Below are 16,830 nucleotides of genomic sequence, written 5' to 3' on the forward strand. Positions count from 1 at the left end.
TATGTTAAGATAACATCTGCAGATATTTAGCACTTCAGATATTTTGACATTAGGTGCTCAATAAAATTCTCCCTGCTCACATTAGAAATGTCCAAAAAAATGAAACTACTCAGATGCTGGAATGCAGTGTCAAAATATTTGGAAATCTAACAGGGATTTTGGTTTTTTTTAAATCTATGTATTGAAAAGAAAGATGAACATTTAGAAATTGTTCAAGTAGTCACAGAGTGCTGATGCCAGAAAGTGCTCTCAGCAGGCTGTGGATACTTCCAACAGTGACCACACGCTCCAGGAACTCCTCAGAAAATTTGATCAGTTTGATCAGGGGTGACACAAGTTATGCCTGAAGCCAGAGGTTGCTGAGTGGTCAGCACGGTGACGGGAGCAGACAGCAAGTGGGGGACACATTGTAGGGTGGTTTGGGCAACTTCTGGTGGATTTGTATTGAAGAGGCCACCAGAAGTACAAGCAGGAGGTGGAACACTGGAGCAGCAGGAGGTGTATCCTGTGGAAGAAAAAACTGGGGTAGGTACTGTCCAACACCTGGGACCTACATCACAAACATCAGTGCTCAGGAAGCCACTTCCACATGTCAGCAGTTCCATCATGGGGGATTCACATGTTTTGATATTTTTTCATAAAATATTTTTGAAGGCAGATTTACAGAGATAGTTATCACATTTTACCTCCTATTTAAAAAACTATAGTTAATTTACATTCCACTTAATAGTCTGTAACGTATTCACATAATTCACTCACTGTATCTAACAAACAAACTTTGGCATGAAAAGATATTTTCAGAAAAAAAAAATCTGCTGTGTGGAATCAAATGTTGTACTTGGTTTTAAAGGTCTCAGATGAGAGATAAGTCACATTTCTCTAAAGGAATTACTGAACCAGTCTCTAGTAGAGAACTGCATCCCTGTTAGATTCAAACTTGAAGGGAAGGAACCTCAGTCTGCCATGTCTGCAGCACAGAACTGCCCATCCAGTCAGAGGACACTGAAAAAACCACCTTGGGGGGAATTTCAGTGTTCACATGGAAGTTTTGTTTTATGACAGGAGCTGGACTCAGCTGCAGTGGGCAAACATCACTGAAGCAGGGTTCAGCAGGAACAGGAACAGGCACTGCAGTGGCTCTGACTCCCACTGCTTTCTCTTACACTTTCTCAGTTTCTAAGGGAAGATTAAAAAGCTCAGTGGCAGCAAAAAGCTCTGCTGGGGAAGGAACTGAGGGACTTGAGGAAAGGAGAACACACAAGCTCAACTCCTGGAGAGAACTGCTGTGATACTACAGGAAATATTACTTCATAATCTCTGTGTTGCACTTTCACATCATGGACAGTTCTGTGTCTTAGTGGCTCATGGGGAAGATGGACAAGGCTTGGAGAAGTGAGGTCCCATTAACACCACTTTGAATTCCCTTCCCTTCAGAGCACTTCAATGGGCTTTCAGATCTCTTGTTTTGATGTCCTTTCTCCCAGTCTCTTCAAATTTTGTCTCGTAATTGCATTTGCTTGCTGATTTTCCTGGCAGTGTTGTTCTGCATCTCTCCTCCTGGGACCAAGAAATTTTGTAAACCAGCAGTAAAAATTAAAAAGAGTTTTCACACTTTATCATACCAAGAGCAAAGTCCTCATTTTCTCATGCTGCTTTGAAAACTGCAAACATGTGGGAATCTTAAGAGGTTTAAAAAATATCAGGATGATAAGAAAGATGCAAATAATAGTTATTAGAAGTAGATCAGAATATTGCAAGAACTGATATGAGGAGGGGGAGACATTAAAAAAAGAAAAAATTCTCCAATTAAGCTATTACTGGAACAAGGCTGCTCACATTTCCTATCTTACTTGCATTCTTAGGAAAGAAATTTTTAAAAAAGCTTGGAATCACAATAGCATCACTTTAGAGGTGCTGAGGTTACTCTGGGAGCTGTTTCTTGCCCAAACAGCTAAGCTGTCTACCATCAATCTGCTTCTGGGGTAAATAGGATACTGGCTACTGTCCCAAACTCAAGCAGTACAAACAAACAAGGAAGAAAGCTATGCTATATTTGTAAAGTAAAATAAGACCTCGCCTGGCTGGAGAGCTCCAGGGCAGTGCTGAACCCCTGAACTTGCTGGGGACACTTTTCCTCTCCCAAGAGGTTGCACTTGCCTTTGAACTTTCAGCCATATAGAAAAAAAGGCTGAGTTGAAATGTCAGCATCATCTTGGATTCAAATCAATCAGCTTGATGCATGATTGCAACGGCTAAACCACTTCACCCCTGCACTGCCCTCATCCATATGTTCTTTATATCAGCAGGCAGCAGACTGGGTGGCTCAGTGCATTCATTTCCTGTCCTGGGCTTGGGCTCCACTTTAAACAAAACAAAAACCCCCTGAAACTGGAAAATAAAAGTTAGTATCTAGTGACAGTTATATTCACCAGACCGGTTTGCATCAAGTCTTTTTCTCCATCCAAGGAAGTTGCCAGAAACCCTTTGGGAAGGCCTGGTACAACTGGTGGTTTTTGACTGCCAACTCAATGAGCAGGTCACAGTTCTACAGTGAAGGAACTGGAGATCTTTCAAATACTGACATGCCTTGGGCTGAGTAGAAAGCAAGGAAAGGAAGGGGAGAAAGCCCCAAGGCAGTGTCAGCTTGAGAAAGGAAACAGGCTGGAAATTTACCTCAGTAAATTAATGGCCCACTGAGAGCAAAATGTCCATCCACCTCTAGAGCTGGGCTTCCTCCAGACAATGCTGCTCTTTATCAGCTCCAGTGCAGGAGTTAGATTCCCAGGATAATTTAAATCCAAAATTGTGCAGCTTTCAGTGTTAATGTAGGTGCCTGTCAGCTGGTGACAAGTGGTTACTGTCTCAAGCTAAACTTACCAGCTGAGGATGGAGACACTTCAACGATTTAATTACCTTTAAGAGCTTGCTCTAGCAGAGGGGTTTTCCCACTGAAGGTGTGTTACAGCAAGGCACTCTCATCAGGAGTCAGTCATACTTTGGAGCTAGACACCCACACTGAGCTGCTGCTTTTGCTAAAGAAAAGCTGACCTGCCATTTGGGAGATCACAAGTTATGGTACCAGAAATAGCTGCAGCCTCTGAATGGCTTCAAATTCTTTCACTTCTTTCCTTGGTTCACCCTCTCCCTGTCCTGTCTTCCCTCACAAAATGCTAAAAGAAAAATTTTAAAAGGGCAAGGAAGGCTTGATGTAAGGACAGCTAGTAAAAATAATCTATCCTCCAGATATGTTACAGTGGTTCCCCCAAAGACACTGTTCCAAAACAGCACAAAAAGGGAGCAAATATTAACTCTGCTCACTGGGGGTTAAAGAAGGAATCAATAGATTTATGTCATCAGGATGCAAAGACTACCTTCATCCATGCCCATGCACACACAGCTCCCAGAACTCTTCTGTGTGCTTCATCAATCCATTCTCTGCTGGCTTAATCCATCCCACTGAGGGAATCAAACCCTGACTGTTCCAAGACCCATTGGGAAAGGAGGAGTTTCCCTTCAGTCTCTGGAACCAGGAGATGTTGCAGTGGAAGCTCAGAGCCACTGCAGCTGCCATTCCTTTGGCAACAGTGGCTGTCACAGAACGGAAGGATTTGCAACACAGCTAGAAAGCAAGATAAAAATAATGCAGGTCCAGGCTGCCTCCAGTCATACCTACCTCACACCACCTTCTAAAGCACCAGCTGCACATACAAGTGAAATGAAATATTGAGAAGGAACCTAACTACCAGAGAAAGATGAAAGCATTTTGAGGTTCTGCCCTGCTAACTCACTGTGGCTTCATCACTGCACTGTTTCTGTTTTGCTTCAGTTTAGTTTTCTGTTTCCTTTTGTCTGCTGTTTCCAGGAAGAACTCACACAGATAAGCATCCCACCCTCTAAGAGGAACCAATCTTGCAGTAGGGGAGAGCACAGAAAGGAAAGAGTACAAAAGGCCTTATATTGTGTTGCCAAAACCCCTAAAACAGCCTATTTTTAGCCTTTTTTACTTTGATTTCCAAGTGACACTAACATTAAGAATTAACATAAGGAGTAAGTAAATATTTCCATTTTAAAATTGACAGCTTGAAGGGCCATGCAGACCACTAGCACCAGTATTTACACTAAAAACTAAGTGGCCTAACCCTGCTGCACTAGAAAGGAGTCTTTTTTATTTTCCTCTTTCATTCAAGGATATGGGACTGTCAGTAGCACCAGATGTTTTAAGGAGAGGAAAAAAAAAAGGTAAAAAGAATCTCACACTTGAAAGTAAGGACTTACTACTGGCTTTCTTCTCACACCCCACAGACCATATCCAAGCCCAAAAGAACAGTTCCACCTTTCAAAGTAACTGTATAAAATTGTCACCTCGTTGCACAGACCTGCTCCTGCGAGGCTGCTGCCGGCTTTCTCAAACCAGCTCATGTTGGCTTTTTATTTCCACTGAACTCTGCTGAGACAGATCTGGCACTGCAGGGGGGAGCTGGAATCTCTCCTTTGCACCAGCAGCACCACTAAGCTGCAATAACTCCCACCTGTCCAAACCTACAGGCACGAACAGGCTGCACACAGGGCTCCTCAGGTCACCAGGCACATCCTCAGCTCTGCCACCACCCCCAGCTCCCCCTTCCTTGCAGGGACAGCTGAAAACTCAAGCTGCACAAAGCAGCTTCTCTTTCAGCTCACTTCTTTTAGCATTATGTTAAAATGTAAAGCTTTCTCCTGCAGAATGCAACTTTGGGTAGTTTTGCCACTTTGTAAGGGTTTTCTGGAGCTTCTGGGAAGCTATTGTTTCCTCAGGAGCCTGGAGCCAGCTGCTGTCTGCAGCCAGCACTCTTTGGGACTGTAACGAGACAACTTCCTCGTCAGAGATTTGCCTGAATTGTGTGATTGGTATTAAGATATCACAGCACAAAGAAAACGAGCACAAAGAGCAGACTCAGATGTTGGACACCCCCACTGACCCTTCAGAGCCAGAGACAGGCTGTGTTGACCTGATGCAAATGAACAGAAAACTCCAGGCTTAGTTTCTCCTCCCATTCATAAGCTGTGAACTCTCAAGTCAGGTTCAGCAGATGCCTTAATGTCTAAACCTGATACTTGCTGGAGAAGCAGGACTTGTTTCAAATCCCCAGAAGTGACAGGTAAAGTAGGAAATGTTAGGAAGGAAAATGTAAAACATGCCCTATTGTGATAAAAAAAAGGAAAATACTTTTTCCTCCTGCTCTGGAAAGAGCCCTGTGTTTTTCTCTGAGTGGAGAGACTGTGCTTTCACATGCTCTGCAACATGAATGTTACACTAATAAGTCAAGGAGCAGGTAGAAAGGGGAACCAAAGGTATTGATTCAAAGCTCTCTGGGAGCACACATTATTTATGTCCAGACCTTACAGCCATAAAACGTTCAGAAGCAGCTTCCAGGGACCAGCTTTTATTAGATACAGCAACTGATGGTGACAACAGGGACTGGGAGAAAATAACACACAAAAAGGAGAAAGCATATTTTCTGAACACAACAGGGATGCCAAGCATGATCACATCTCTAAACAGGTCATCCCAGATTCCCTTTTCTTTCTTTATTTCTTTCCCCCTCCCTGTTCAAGCCTGTTTGCAGGCATTCAGAAAGATCTGTTTTCCAAGACCACCTTTCAGATCTGTGTGTGACATTCAGATAACAATGGGGAAGGGAACAGGTGATTTGTTCCTGTGTTTAAGAGGTGTAGGACATAGTAAGGAACAAACCCCAGCTCAAGGCAGCCAGTCCATCCTTGCTGCTCCATAGGGACAGAGGCATTGCTGATAACTCACCCTCCTCACAGTTGCTCCCTGTGAAGCCAGGACAGCACCTCCACTCCAGCGTGGTCACAGTTCTGTAGGACATTTTGTACGTGGGCCTGATGAGAGTCCTGTAACTAACACAAACAAGGAGTCAGCAGAGCACAGTGACCCACTCCAACAGTGCTGCTACTAATTCACAGCACATCTTCCCACCTGGACATACCCCAGAGCACCCAGCCAACCCCAGCCGTAGAAAAGGAGTCACACAAAATATCAGCAAGGATTTATTAGAGTGTGGATGTCATTTAACAGCTTTTATTTTCCTCCTTAAGCCCTCATGCTCTACTGGCTCTTCCCCACACCTCTCCTCCTGCAGGTACCACCAGCAGCTTTGGGGAGGTCTCATCACTGCAAAGCCCTGCAAGTAGCAGAGATGATGACTTGTTGACTTGATGACTTGATGACTCTCTCTTCGCAACTGCTTCTGTGACATTGAACAGAGGCTGGCAATAGCCTTTCCTCACTCAGCAGTAATAGTTTGCCATCTCCCAGGTGCCTTCCTTTTCCCCACCACTCAGACCTGAGATGTACCAACACATCAGCATGACAGCTACATCAGAGACCTTCATGGAGCCTTTTCCCAGCTACCTGACCTGTGCCTCAATTCTCCCCCAATCTGAAGTACTCTTCACACTGATCACACTTTTCTGGACCACAGCCAAGGTTCTGCAGGACAGTTTGGGAGCTCTGTGAGCAGCACAGCATCCCCAGGGTCCCAATTACAGCACAAGCACTGCCAAGACCCTCTGGGAACTGGAGGGTGACCTGCAGACACAGCAGGGCTGTGCAAGGCACCAGTGATTCTGAAGTCAACACAAAACAGACAGTTGCGTAAGTGACAACTTTTCCTTTAAAACAGCAGCTCGTCAAAGCTGGCAACTCAGAGTTTTCCCAGTACACAGCCAAACAAGTCACTGCTGCTATTCATGAAGCTAAAAGCAAACACAGAAGTTGTACTCTACAAGTTCCCCTCGAAATTCCTACCCTTATTTAACAGCCAAAAGAATTTGGCACACACAGGGAGAGTCTGCAGCTTTGGGATTACAGTGTTGCAGGCTGCAGTTTATGCTTGTCTCTCCAAGCCAGGCAGACACAAGCCCCGAGCACCCTGTCCCTGGGGAAGAGGCTCCTCCTGCTGAGAGCCAGAGGAGACAGAGACTGCCCCAGGCTCAGCTGGGCACAGGGGGAAAACAGAGCTGGAGGTTGCATGAATCTCATCCAAAACTGCTCAGGGGGAGGCAGGTGTACACCCAGGACAGCACTGCAGTGGCTGGTAGCTACTCCAAAGAGCAGTAACAAAGGCTTGCCAGGAGAGGCTGCCCATGTGTGTCTTGGAAAGAAGGGAGCAGCTCAGTCGTGGTTAGCAGAGTCTTTGGGAAGCTAATTTCTCAGGAAGCTGTTTGCTGATGATTTGTGCCAGCTGCCAAACACAGAAACTAAGTTCTGCTATAGCCATTGGAGAGGGTGGGCTGCACAGGGCTGCCTGCCCTGGGAACAGCCTTACCCAGAGACAGGAGAGCAGCACAGTCTCCTGAGAACATGATGTCCTCAGCCTTGGAGCTGCCAAAAATCACACCAGCCCGTGCTACTACCCACAGCTGTGATCCAGGCACTTGGCTGGTATGGGCTGCACAGAGCCAGCTCATCCCACCTATTTCTTTGCTTTTCTGCATCCAGTGGTGTTCAGGAGTCGTGTGAGTTGCAGCACGCTGATGTAGGTGGACCTTCAGTGCTTTTTCACAAAGAGACCAAAGGCACAAAGACTCTTGCTGAGGGTCTCTCAGAATAGCTCTGGCAAAGCCCAGGAATTGAACCCAGGTCTCCCAATTCCCAGTCCTGGCGTTGGACTCCAGACACGTTTCCACACGTAAGCCCCAAAGCATCAGTCAGAAGTTCATGACTTTGTCACTAACACCACAGCTGGATTTGACCTTCAGATGAAAGTCTCCAGCCTTGTTACCACTGTCCAGAGCCAGCGTGTCTCCAACCACACCGTGATTTTAAAACCATGTTTCTGCCAACACCAAGATGTTAAAACTCTTTCAAACTTCATTATGAAGTGTGGAGAGTGGCTTGAGCCAGACTGGAATTTTGGCAGCAGTTCTGTGTCGGGGAAGTAGCTCTAGTTTAATCCTCAAATGAGGGAGGACTTCTCAGGGCAGGACAAGCGTGGAGCTCAGCTGTCACAGTCTACCACCCACCCTGAATTCCCTGGAAGTGTCCTGATGTGTGCAGCTCTGTTCAGCATTGTGCACTCAGGCATCTGAAGTGGGCCCAGCTTGCAAGTCCAATTTGTTCTGGAGTTGCTCTGTTCTTCATAGCATCATTTTTCCTCAATTTTGTGACATGGCACCAAGGTCTGCTGTGACCTATGGCATCACATCATGCAGATTTATGACTCCTATTCCAGGAGGGGAGCACAGAAAGCACCTTTAGAAAAGCATCATCACCATCTGATACTTGTAGTGGCAACTGAAGGAGATGAAAAAAAGTATATGGAAAAGGAGAGGGAAGGAAGATGCCTGTTAAAGATCAGAAGCCCCTGAATGAAAATGTGTGGAAAACACAAGAAGCAGAAAAAGGATTGGTAGCAAAATAGGGAAGCCTTTGCCTTGGATGTCACTCAAGCCACAAACACTGGCACAGAAATCTGCCAAAGCAGAGGGAAAGAAGTTTGGAGGAGCCACAACCTTGCACTGCTCTGCTCCTCAGGGAGCCAAAGGATGTGCCCAGCACACAGCTCCCTTCAGCAGGAGAGCTCCAAGCACTTCATGGAGGTGCAAACTACCAGGGTCTGCCACTCCACTGCAAGAGTCAGGAGTCATTTCCAGGGAATTTGCTGAGGCTTCACAACAATATCCCAGGGAGTGGGGCAACTCCCAGGGAAGAGCCCAGAAAGCTGAAGCAGCTGTTCCTAGACCAGAGCCAGCACATGGCTGTCCTTGGAGCTGTCTGATCCCTGTAGGATGAGCTACATGAGCTTGTCCACATGCAATTATCATTTGGGAAACAGCATCTCTTGCTTGTGGCTCTAAGTGACTGCCAAGGAGGTGGTAATTTGGGGAAGGAGCATGAGCTGACTGATGAACTGATGTGGGGGTATGAAGCTGTAAGTACTGGGGAGGTCAGGACACACCAAGGGATGGCAGCCAATGATTCTCACTCCTCAGCACACAAGGATGTGTCTCCCTTGTTTTCATGGAAGTGTCACTGAACACAACAGGCAGACATGACACAAGGAAGGAGAAGAGTGTTACATTCCTGGATCAAAGCCTCAAAAATCAGGTCAAAAGAGACAGGGTGATCTCTGCCATGACCCAAGCAGGACAGCCTGTCACACACAGGAAATACCTTCACCCTTTCTGGATTTCCCCTGCCCTTTGACACTCACAAACAAAGCTGTGCACAAAGACCACAGAGAGGGAAGGCGTGAAACTCGTTTCCACATCACGAGAGAAGGTTTTGTTACTCTGATTCATTCAGCCATTGCAGTTTGTGCCCAAGGAGACCTCAGTGACCCTCAGAGGCTTCTACTGATTTTTATTCAAGCCCCAGGTTGGAAGTTTCACCATCACTTACTGATGGGTTTCAGGATCACAAGATGAATGAACTTGTCTTTTTGACTGGCAAAGAGTCCAGAAACCAAGGAATCCAAGCTCTGGTTTGCCTGCTTCTCTCATGGCACTGAAGTCAGGTATCAACCCAGAGGGTCCAACGCCATCCATAAAACTGCCATATTGTCTTCCAGGGATCCTCATCTTCATTCCAAGTCCATCAAAAGGCATTCAGGACAAAGCTTGGGTATTTCCTCTAATTCTTGGTACCAGACATGCCAAAACCCTGCAACTCCCCACAGAAAATCAGAGTGTTCTGAAATCAGATTTCAAATTCATCAAGTTAAGTAACTATATCTCAAAGTACTTGGAAAGAAGGGAGTTTAAGAGCTCAGAGAAACTATCAAATATATATTTGGTTCTCAAACCACCACGCCCACACAGACCATCATAACCATCTCCTCAAAGCCTACCAGACACTGATTACACCAGGCAGCTCCTCCGTGTGACACAGACACAGCTTCACCTCAAACCAGTGCCACAGCAGATGCAGGGACAAGAAGCACCTTTGCCGTCACATTTGCACTCGCAGGCATGGCAGAGACCATCACTGTGAACCAGAGCTGGGCTCTTTTTTCCTGCAGCCCCAGCTCTTCCAGCTTCCCTACCACAAACACAGATCCCCAGGGAGCAACATAACCAGAGGAGCTCCAAATATGCTCCTGCAGACACCAGATTAAACAAAAAACAACCAACCTGCAGCTGCAGGAGTGTTGGAGCTCATTGTGTCTTCTGCCTTTGCCAAGGGGGAGGAAGAAGACTTTGTTTAGCTCTGAACACATCTAGTTCAAACAACTTAGCAAAAGTCTAAACCCAGGAAACAAACTTATTTACCTGCCATGCCCTGCTGTCAAGCAATACTTGACAGTCTCTCAGTCCCAAGAAAAAAGGCCAAGGACACAGAGACAGATGTTTCTATGCCACCACAGAGTAATCATCAGCTCCTGCCTTTATTAACAATCAGATGTCAGTGCTATTGCAGAGCAGCACTGAGAAGGGAGGAGGAGTGCTCAGAGAATGTCTGGACAAGATCAAAAGGTCTCAATCAGCAGCCTGAGCACAACCCCTGGAACAGGTGACCCTCCACCTGTGCCCAGGCAGCACCACAAAGCCATTGTTCAAAGCTGAGAATGCTCCTTTGTGCTACAGCTCTAATCCTGCACACCCAGAGCCTCTGTCTGTCCCTCGTAGGAGCACTGTTCATCCTGCTTTTATACCCCATGTGTGCTTCAGAGAGCAGATGCCTTTTTCCAAGCACATTTCTCTCCAAGATGTGGAGTTGTGAGGGAATTAAACACATAAAAGAGTTTATGTGTAACAGGACTTCAAATAGCAATCCTAATGCACTGGAATAAGCTCTGGGATTTATTATTCAATTGAGTGGAAAGCAAGAAAGAGAGAAGGATTTCCCTGTGGCATTACTAGTTCTGAAACTGAGGGGAAACATCATCTACAGTCCAATCTCCTGGGTGACAGATCCCCAACTTCTCCTACTGACCCTGTTGCAACAGAGTTTTCAAAAGCACAGAAGACCAAATTGGATGAGCCTGCAGAATTCCTTCTTTGTTATTCTACAAACTAGCTTGTAAAATCCCTCCGGGAGAGTAATGTGTTCAACTTAAATGAAAAGAACAAAAAAAAAAAAGAGAGAAAACCCAGCATTCAAAAACACCAAAAAGAACGATCCATGCAAGATGTGTAGCCTGCTTACATTAAATGCAGAGTATTTGTGATAAGCCAAACCAGCTACAACACTGAAATAAAAAACCAGGCAGTGACAGGCAGCTGGAAAGGGCATCGCAGTCCAGATTTGCTGTGCTGCAAGAACACTCTTCCTGCCATCTCTCCCATCTCTGAGTGAAGTTTAAAGGCTACAGATGATTAACTTAATGTTTGGAGTTTCAGTGATTCTTATCAAAGTAAGAGACCAGGTAAACCCATCCCTGTACAAGCCAGCTGTGGGTTTCCTGGAAGATCTTCGCAGTGTCTGAAGGCAGAAATGCTGCAGAGACAGGAGGCTCAAAAGCTAAAGTGAGACAGCTCTGTGACCACAGAACACAGCAAAGCATAATAAAAACTCACACAGCCTTGCTGGGAACATTCATTTTCAAGGATGGGACAAGTAGGAGAGGAGCTGGAATATCCCACCACAAATGAAGAACATTTCCAGAGATGAGATGGGGATTTTTCCAGAGATGAGATGGGGATTTTCAAGGCAACAACAGTTTGAAGCAGAAAGTGTTTGTCTTCTGAAGGCTGTAACAGCACATGATCTGCCAAGGCCATTCATCCCATCCATTTACCTCCCAAGACACTACTTTACAGACCACAACAATCATACACAAATATTCTAATCAAAAGTAGGCTGATTTTGGCCAACTAGCGTATAGCAAGAAGCTGCCCTATTGTGTCATAAAACACAGTAAGACAAAAGCAGCTCTGTTTTCATCTCACAGGTGAGGTGGCACTGCTGGTCTGAAGGCACAGGAGGTCACAAAAGCCCCAGAAACTCAGAGTAGGTCTCAAATCCTTGCCTGGCCTTCAAGACCACCCTTCTCAGTGATCCTTGAGGAGTGCAGTGTCCCAAGCAGGGCAGGACTGGGCATCACCCTGCAGCTGCTGTAGCAAAAGGATTGCTGAGGAGAAGGGTTACAATTTGGATGCCTTACCAGGCTGGGGACAATATCCAGGCAGCAGAGAACCAGAGATCAGGCTCCCATTGACACCCCAAGGTAGGGACTTTGTGCCTTCTTTCAGACAGACAAATGGCACATGAGTTTGAATCATTCAGCCAGGCTGCTGCAGAGCTGCCCATGCACCAGGAGTGTGACATGGCAAGGGCACAGCCTGCAGCACACAGGAGCTGAAGCCTTCACTGCACAAATGGAGAGAGCTCAAGAACAGATCTGTTGAGAGAAATCCTTCAGCCAAGACTGCTCCAGAGCAACTCAGCACCTAAGCTAAATAAAGAGCCTGGAGCTAAGGGCAAGAACAGAGCAGCTCATCCCAGCCCAGCCCAGCCAAGATGACAACACTCCTGCTAAAGCAGCTTCCCAGGAGCAAGTGAACGGACAGCAAGGACATCCCACAGCCAGGGCTGCAAGGCTGGGATCTCACAGATCCTCCTCTGCCAAAGGCTTGACCCTGACCTGCAGTTTGTGCAGTAAGAGAAAGAAACCCAACAGGAATGAATGGGAGACAGGAAAGGGATTAAATCCTGTCTGGCCCCAGCAATGTCTGCTCATAAGCGGAGTCTCTGTAGCAGAGAGCCCCTCTCAGCTGTCACCACGAGTCTGAGAGATGCCTTTTTCCTTGGCTGACATCCCTTTTGCTAGTGAGCTGCCTGATAAGGGGTGCTGGCAGAATGAAAGCTCTCCCAGATATGGCTGACTCCTGTAAACAAGGAGATGAAAACAGTTTGTTACAAATCACAGCTGGGAGGAACACTAGAAAGGCAAAATGGTGCCAATACCTTGCTGACACATTGCATTGCTTACAGTCACACAGAACACTCTGTGCCCTTCAATTCAAGCTCAGACACCACAAACCTCCCTGGAGAAGAATAGGAGAAGAGCAAAAGACACTTTAAATTTACTTTTTTAGCAAAAGAAAAGCAGATATATTTCTATTACCTGAACAACCACAGGGATATAGAGAGCAAGAACATTTTTAGCCACTACCAGACCTGGAATGAGCCTGACCTTGCCTGAAGCTAGACTTCCAGAAATCCCAAAAAGAGGGACTGGTACAGACAAGGTAAGGAGGAAACAGAAACAAGTAGGGCATCCAGGCTGAGTTTTGTGCTCTGTTCATCTTCTGCAGGCATTTTCAGAGACCTGTCGAAGGAAGTTGTACAGCTTGGTGCTGATAAACTCTTACAAGCCCCTTTGAAGCCAGTTTCTTAACAGGAAAGGGACTACATTGCCTTGTGACTTTGGGAACTGGTTTCCTTATTTCTATTTCATCTCAAAACAGGAGATGGGGTTTACCTGAATTAGGAGAGAGATTGGTGGTTCCTAAAAAGACAATACTCATTTTGGCGACAGAGGAGGAAAAAATATTTAAAAAAAAAAAAAAAAAAAAAAAAAAAAGTAGTTTTAGCACTTCAGCTTGACTCCCAGAAAAAAGAAAGCCACTTCAAGCATCCCTATAGGCTGGCAACAAAACAGTGCTAGGCTGTGTGTGCTCAGAAAACAACAACAAACCACACAACCTGGCTCAGGGTACCAAACATTGCCCACAGCAGTCACACGTCACAAGAGTCATCATTTTCAGCAGCTGTTTTCATTCTCTTATCAAAGTCAGGTGCATTGCTGAAAACAAACAACCACTTCTAAAAGGTGTCTTGGCTGGGGTTAACTTATCCAACTTATTCAACTCTCAGGATCTCAGATCCCACCTTTGTTGTTACTCTTTCCTGGGGCTCTCCCTTTCAGATGGTGGCAGTAGGGGAAATTATCACGGACCTGTTTTACCTCTGATGATAAGTACATGAGTTCCAGAATTTTGTCAGCAGCTTTCTGAGAGGTCCTTGGGAAAGAGGTGCAGGGTCTTTCTCTACTTTATGCAAGAATGTCATACAATATGTGCCTAGAAGCATGCAGGCTTTTCCCTGGCAGGGTTCCATCCTCTTGTCCTGCATTTCCTCTCAGCCCAAAGGGAACAGAGCATTGATGTCCTCCCATCTCTTCAAGAAGGTTTCTCCATAGTGATCATCTTCCAAAAATGCAGCTCCTGTTAGCTGAGCTTTCACCAGCTGAGATCTTGAATATTTAATAACCCCAGTTTCTTTCCATGATATTTTCACACAGAAAGAAAAATTGAGATGTCTTCTGCTGTTCTGCATTGTCTCCAAACAATTGGACTCATCAGGCAAACAAACCAAACTACATTTGAAACTGAAAATGTTCCATGAACAATGTCACAACAGCACACACTACTCCTAAAGTCTCTGGGTTAATGTAAGAATCAATGGCATCAATCAACTGCAGGGGCCCACAAAAAGAATTTTTACTAATAACATGATCAAATGTTTGGTTCTTATGAAATTCCAGTTGTGTTAAAAAGGAGAAATAGCTAAGATTTTTGGCATGTTTAGGAGACAAGGTGAAAGCTCACAAGTTTCTAATGACAATTATGTGCCTAAAAAGCCTGGGAAATTAAAAGGCTTCAACAGAAGTTTGGCCATGACAGTGTAAAATATGAAGTGTTTCAACCACAGCCTTGCATAAAGACAAAAGAGACACCAAAGCAGATATATTACAAGTGAAAAAACTGAGACTGACCACTGGCCAAGTGGAAACTGGAGAACCAACAATGGGAACAGCCCCATGCAATATGTGAATTCTAGATGAAGTGACACAGGAACAGGGAGGTGGGGCTCAGTCTGCAGTCACCTTCTGGCCAGGTTATCAACTACAGGAGGACCTCAGCCAGTGCCCTGTGGGTGAATTGGTAACAATAACAATAAAATCAGTGAGCTCTGTGAGCTAAGTTATGGCTTGTCTATTTGGGAAATTGTTTTAGAAGCTAGGTGCAAATTTAGAGCACAATGGCTTTTTTGCCCCAATTCCCAGATGGGTGGGTAACACTATTCTGCTCTGAGAATGCCTTTCAGAGAAGACAAAGCACAACAATGCAGACATTTTACTGAAAGGTGGTAGCTGGGGACAGCTATTTCACACATTTTTTTTCCCTTCTTACATGTAGGTTCCAAGACTGTAAATGATCAAAAGGCAAAGCAGGCTCAGGGCAAGTTTTTGACATGTAGCTGTTTTTAAGCTTTGCTTCTTGTCTGAGGAGAGGATGTTCTGTTTCCACATGTCTTTAAAGGGTACTGAAATCCAGGAAGTCTAAAGAAATGCCACCCTGAAAGATACAGGGCACATTACCTTTGTCCCCCACCTCCTGTAAGGGATTTGATCACAGCTTTCCAGTGTATGTGATCAATATTACCACTACAGCCCTGAGTATGGGGACTTGACACCAACAAGTCCCACAGAACCACTGACCCAGCACCCCTGCTCACCTGTCCACTCACTCTGAACATTTGTCTGCTTTCATGCCTGACCAGCAGCAGCCTCCTGTGTGGAGAAGCACAAACTGGCACTACAGCCTGAGCTAAAGTGTTTCACATAACTTGTCCTAATCCTGATGTCTTTGAATTGAACCATCTGTCCCCAGGCTGAATTTGCTCCCCTTTTGTAAATGTAACTGATGTTGTCACATAACTTCCACAATAGAAGTTGCTTAATGAAAGAAAATAACTTTATGATTCTAGCATCTTGTGTAAGATTATATCACCTAAATAAATAGGCATTAGGTAGGTGGAGAATGCATATTAGACAGGGGGTTCATGTGAACATTTCTGTATAAAAGACGTTATAATTTACCCCTCAGTGTGCTTGATTTGTGGGAACCTCCACCTTGCACAGAATAAACAATGTCTCCTTTCTAAATTAGACCTGTCTGTGTTTAGGGAGCTCCTAAAACTGGAAACAATGCTATGCTTACCTTCACCTGTGATTTCCCTGCAGTTATCACCAGTGATGTTCTTCAGTCACAGCACCCCAAAGCAGGACATCCCACCTGACCCTCTGCAGCCCTCACCAGCCAACCAAGCCAAGGGGAAGGGCAGGAGGATTGGGCAGCATGAGACATGAAGATTTTTACCTGACTAAGTTGGCACAAGGTCCTGGCCAGCGGCAGCTCTGATAAACTCTCTGGATCACTGTTTCTGACCCGTTCTGCACCTGGCAGGAGACTGTCCTTGTGACTGTGTAGTGGCACCAGTGCCTGCAGAGAGAGAGGACACACGTTAGTCAGCCCCAGTGAGACAACCAGGGAACCAACACACACCAGACTGCAGGAAAAACAGACCAAGAATCCGTGGGTGGGGTGGTTTCCTCTGCCAGCCATAGCCAGGCTAACTTGCAGTCTTCACTTCTCACCCCACCCTCTCCTTCCAAGAGCTGCAGAAAGATTCCCAGCTCCTGCCAACCTGAACCACAGATCCAGTAATGCCTCTTGCTTGGTTGTCAGAGGCCAGAATTTTACAGTGCATAATTTAGTTCTGTGACTTATCAGAAACAATAGGACTTGGGGAAAAAAAAGACATGTTCCAAATCTCCTGATAGTCAGCTCCCATTGTACTGGTCTTAATTCCATCCTGCTTGTTATGGTATCATTCCCCAGCCTCCCACCATTCTGAACAACAGCAGAGTAGGAAAATTCTGCTTTTTGGTGTGGTGGAGTTCTCTGTCAGCAGGGCTCAAACAAGCTGGGTGCTGAACAAGTCCTGTTGTTGTCCTGCTGAGGTTACTGCCTAAGAATGGGCAAGAGAAAATGCAGGGGAGGGAGGGATGAGTGTCTCAAACTGTCTCAAGA

At 45.6% G+C, this 16,830-nt stretch overlaps 1 protein-coding gene across 1 annotated transcript in view; it reads right to left on the bottom strand.

The window, feature by feature from the left end:
* The window catches only part of COL26A1 (collagen type XXVI alpha 1 chain), a 165,747-nt gene that overhangs the window by 126,032 nt on the left and 22,885 nt on the right, over positions 1–16,830 (bottom strand). Inside the window, exons 2-3 of the mRNA XM_041482777.1 lie at positions 16,117–16,239; positions 5,801–5,904 (exon numbers count right to left, since the gene is read on the bottom strand). Coding sequence (XP_041338711.1) covers positions 5,801–5,904; positions 16,117–16,239 — 227 coding nt within the window. The remainder of the gene's footprint in view (positions 1–5,800; positions 5,905–16,116; positions 16,240–16,830) is intronic.

This window comes from Pyrgilauda ruficollis, unplaced genomic scaffold (genome assembly GCF_017590135.1).
Source record: "Pyrgilauda ruficollis isolate IOZ18807 unplaced genomic scaffold, ASM1759013v1 scaffold59, whole genome shotgun sequence".
Classification (NCBI taxonomy): domain Eukaryota; kingdom Metazoa; phylum Chordata; class Aves; order Passeriformes; family Passeridae; genus Pyrgilauda; species Pyrgilauda ruficollis.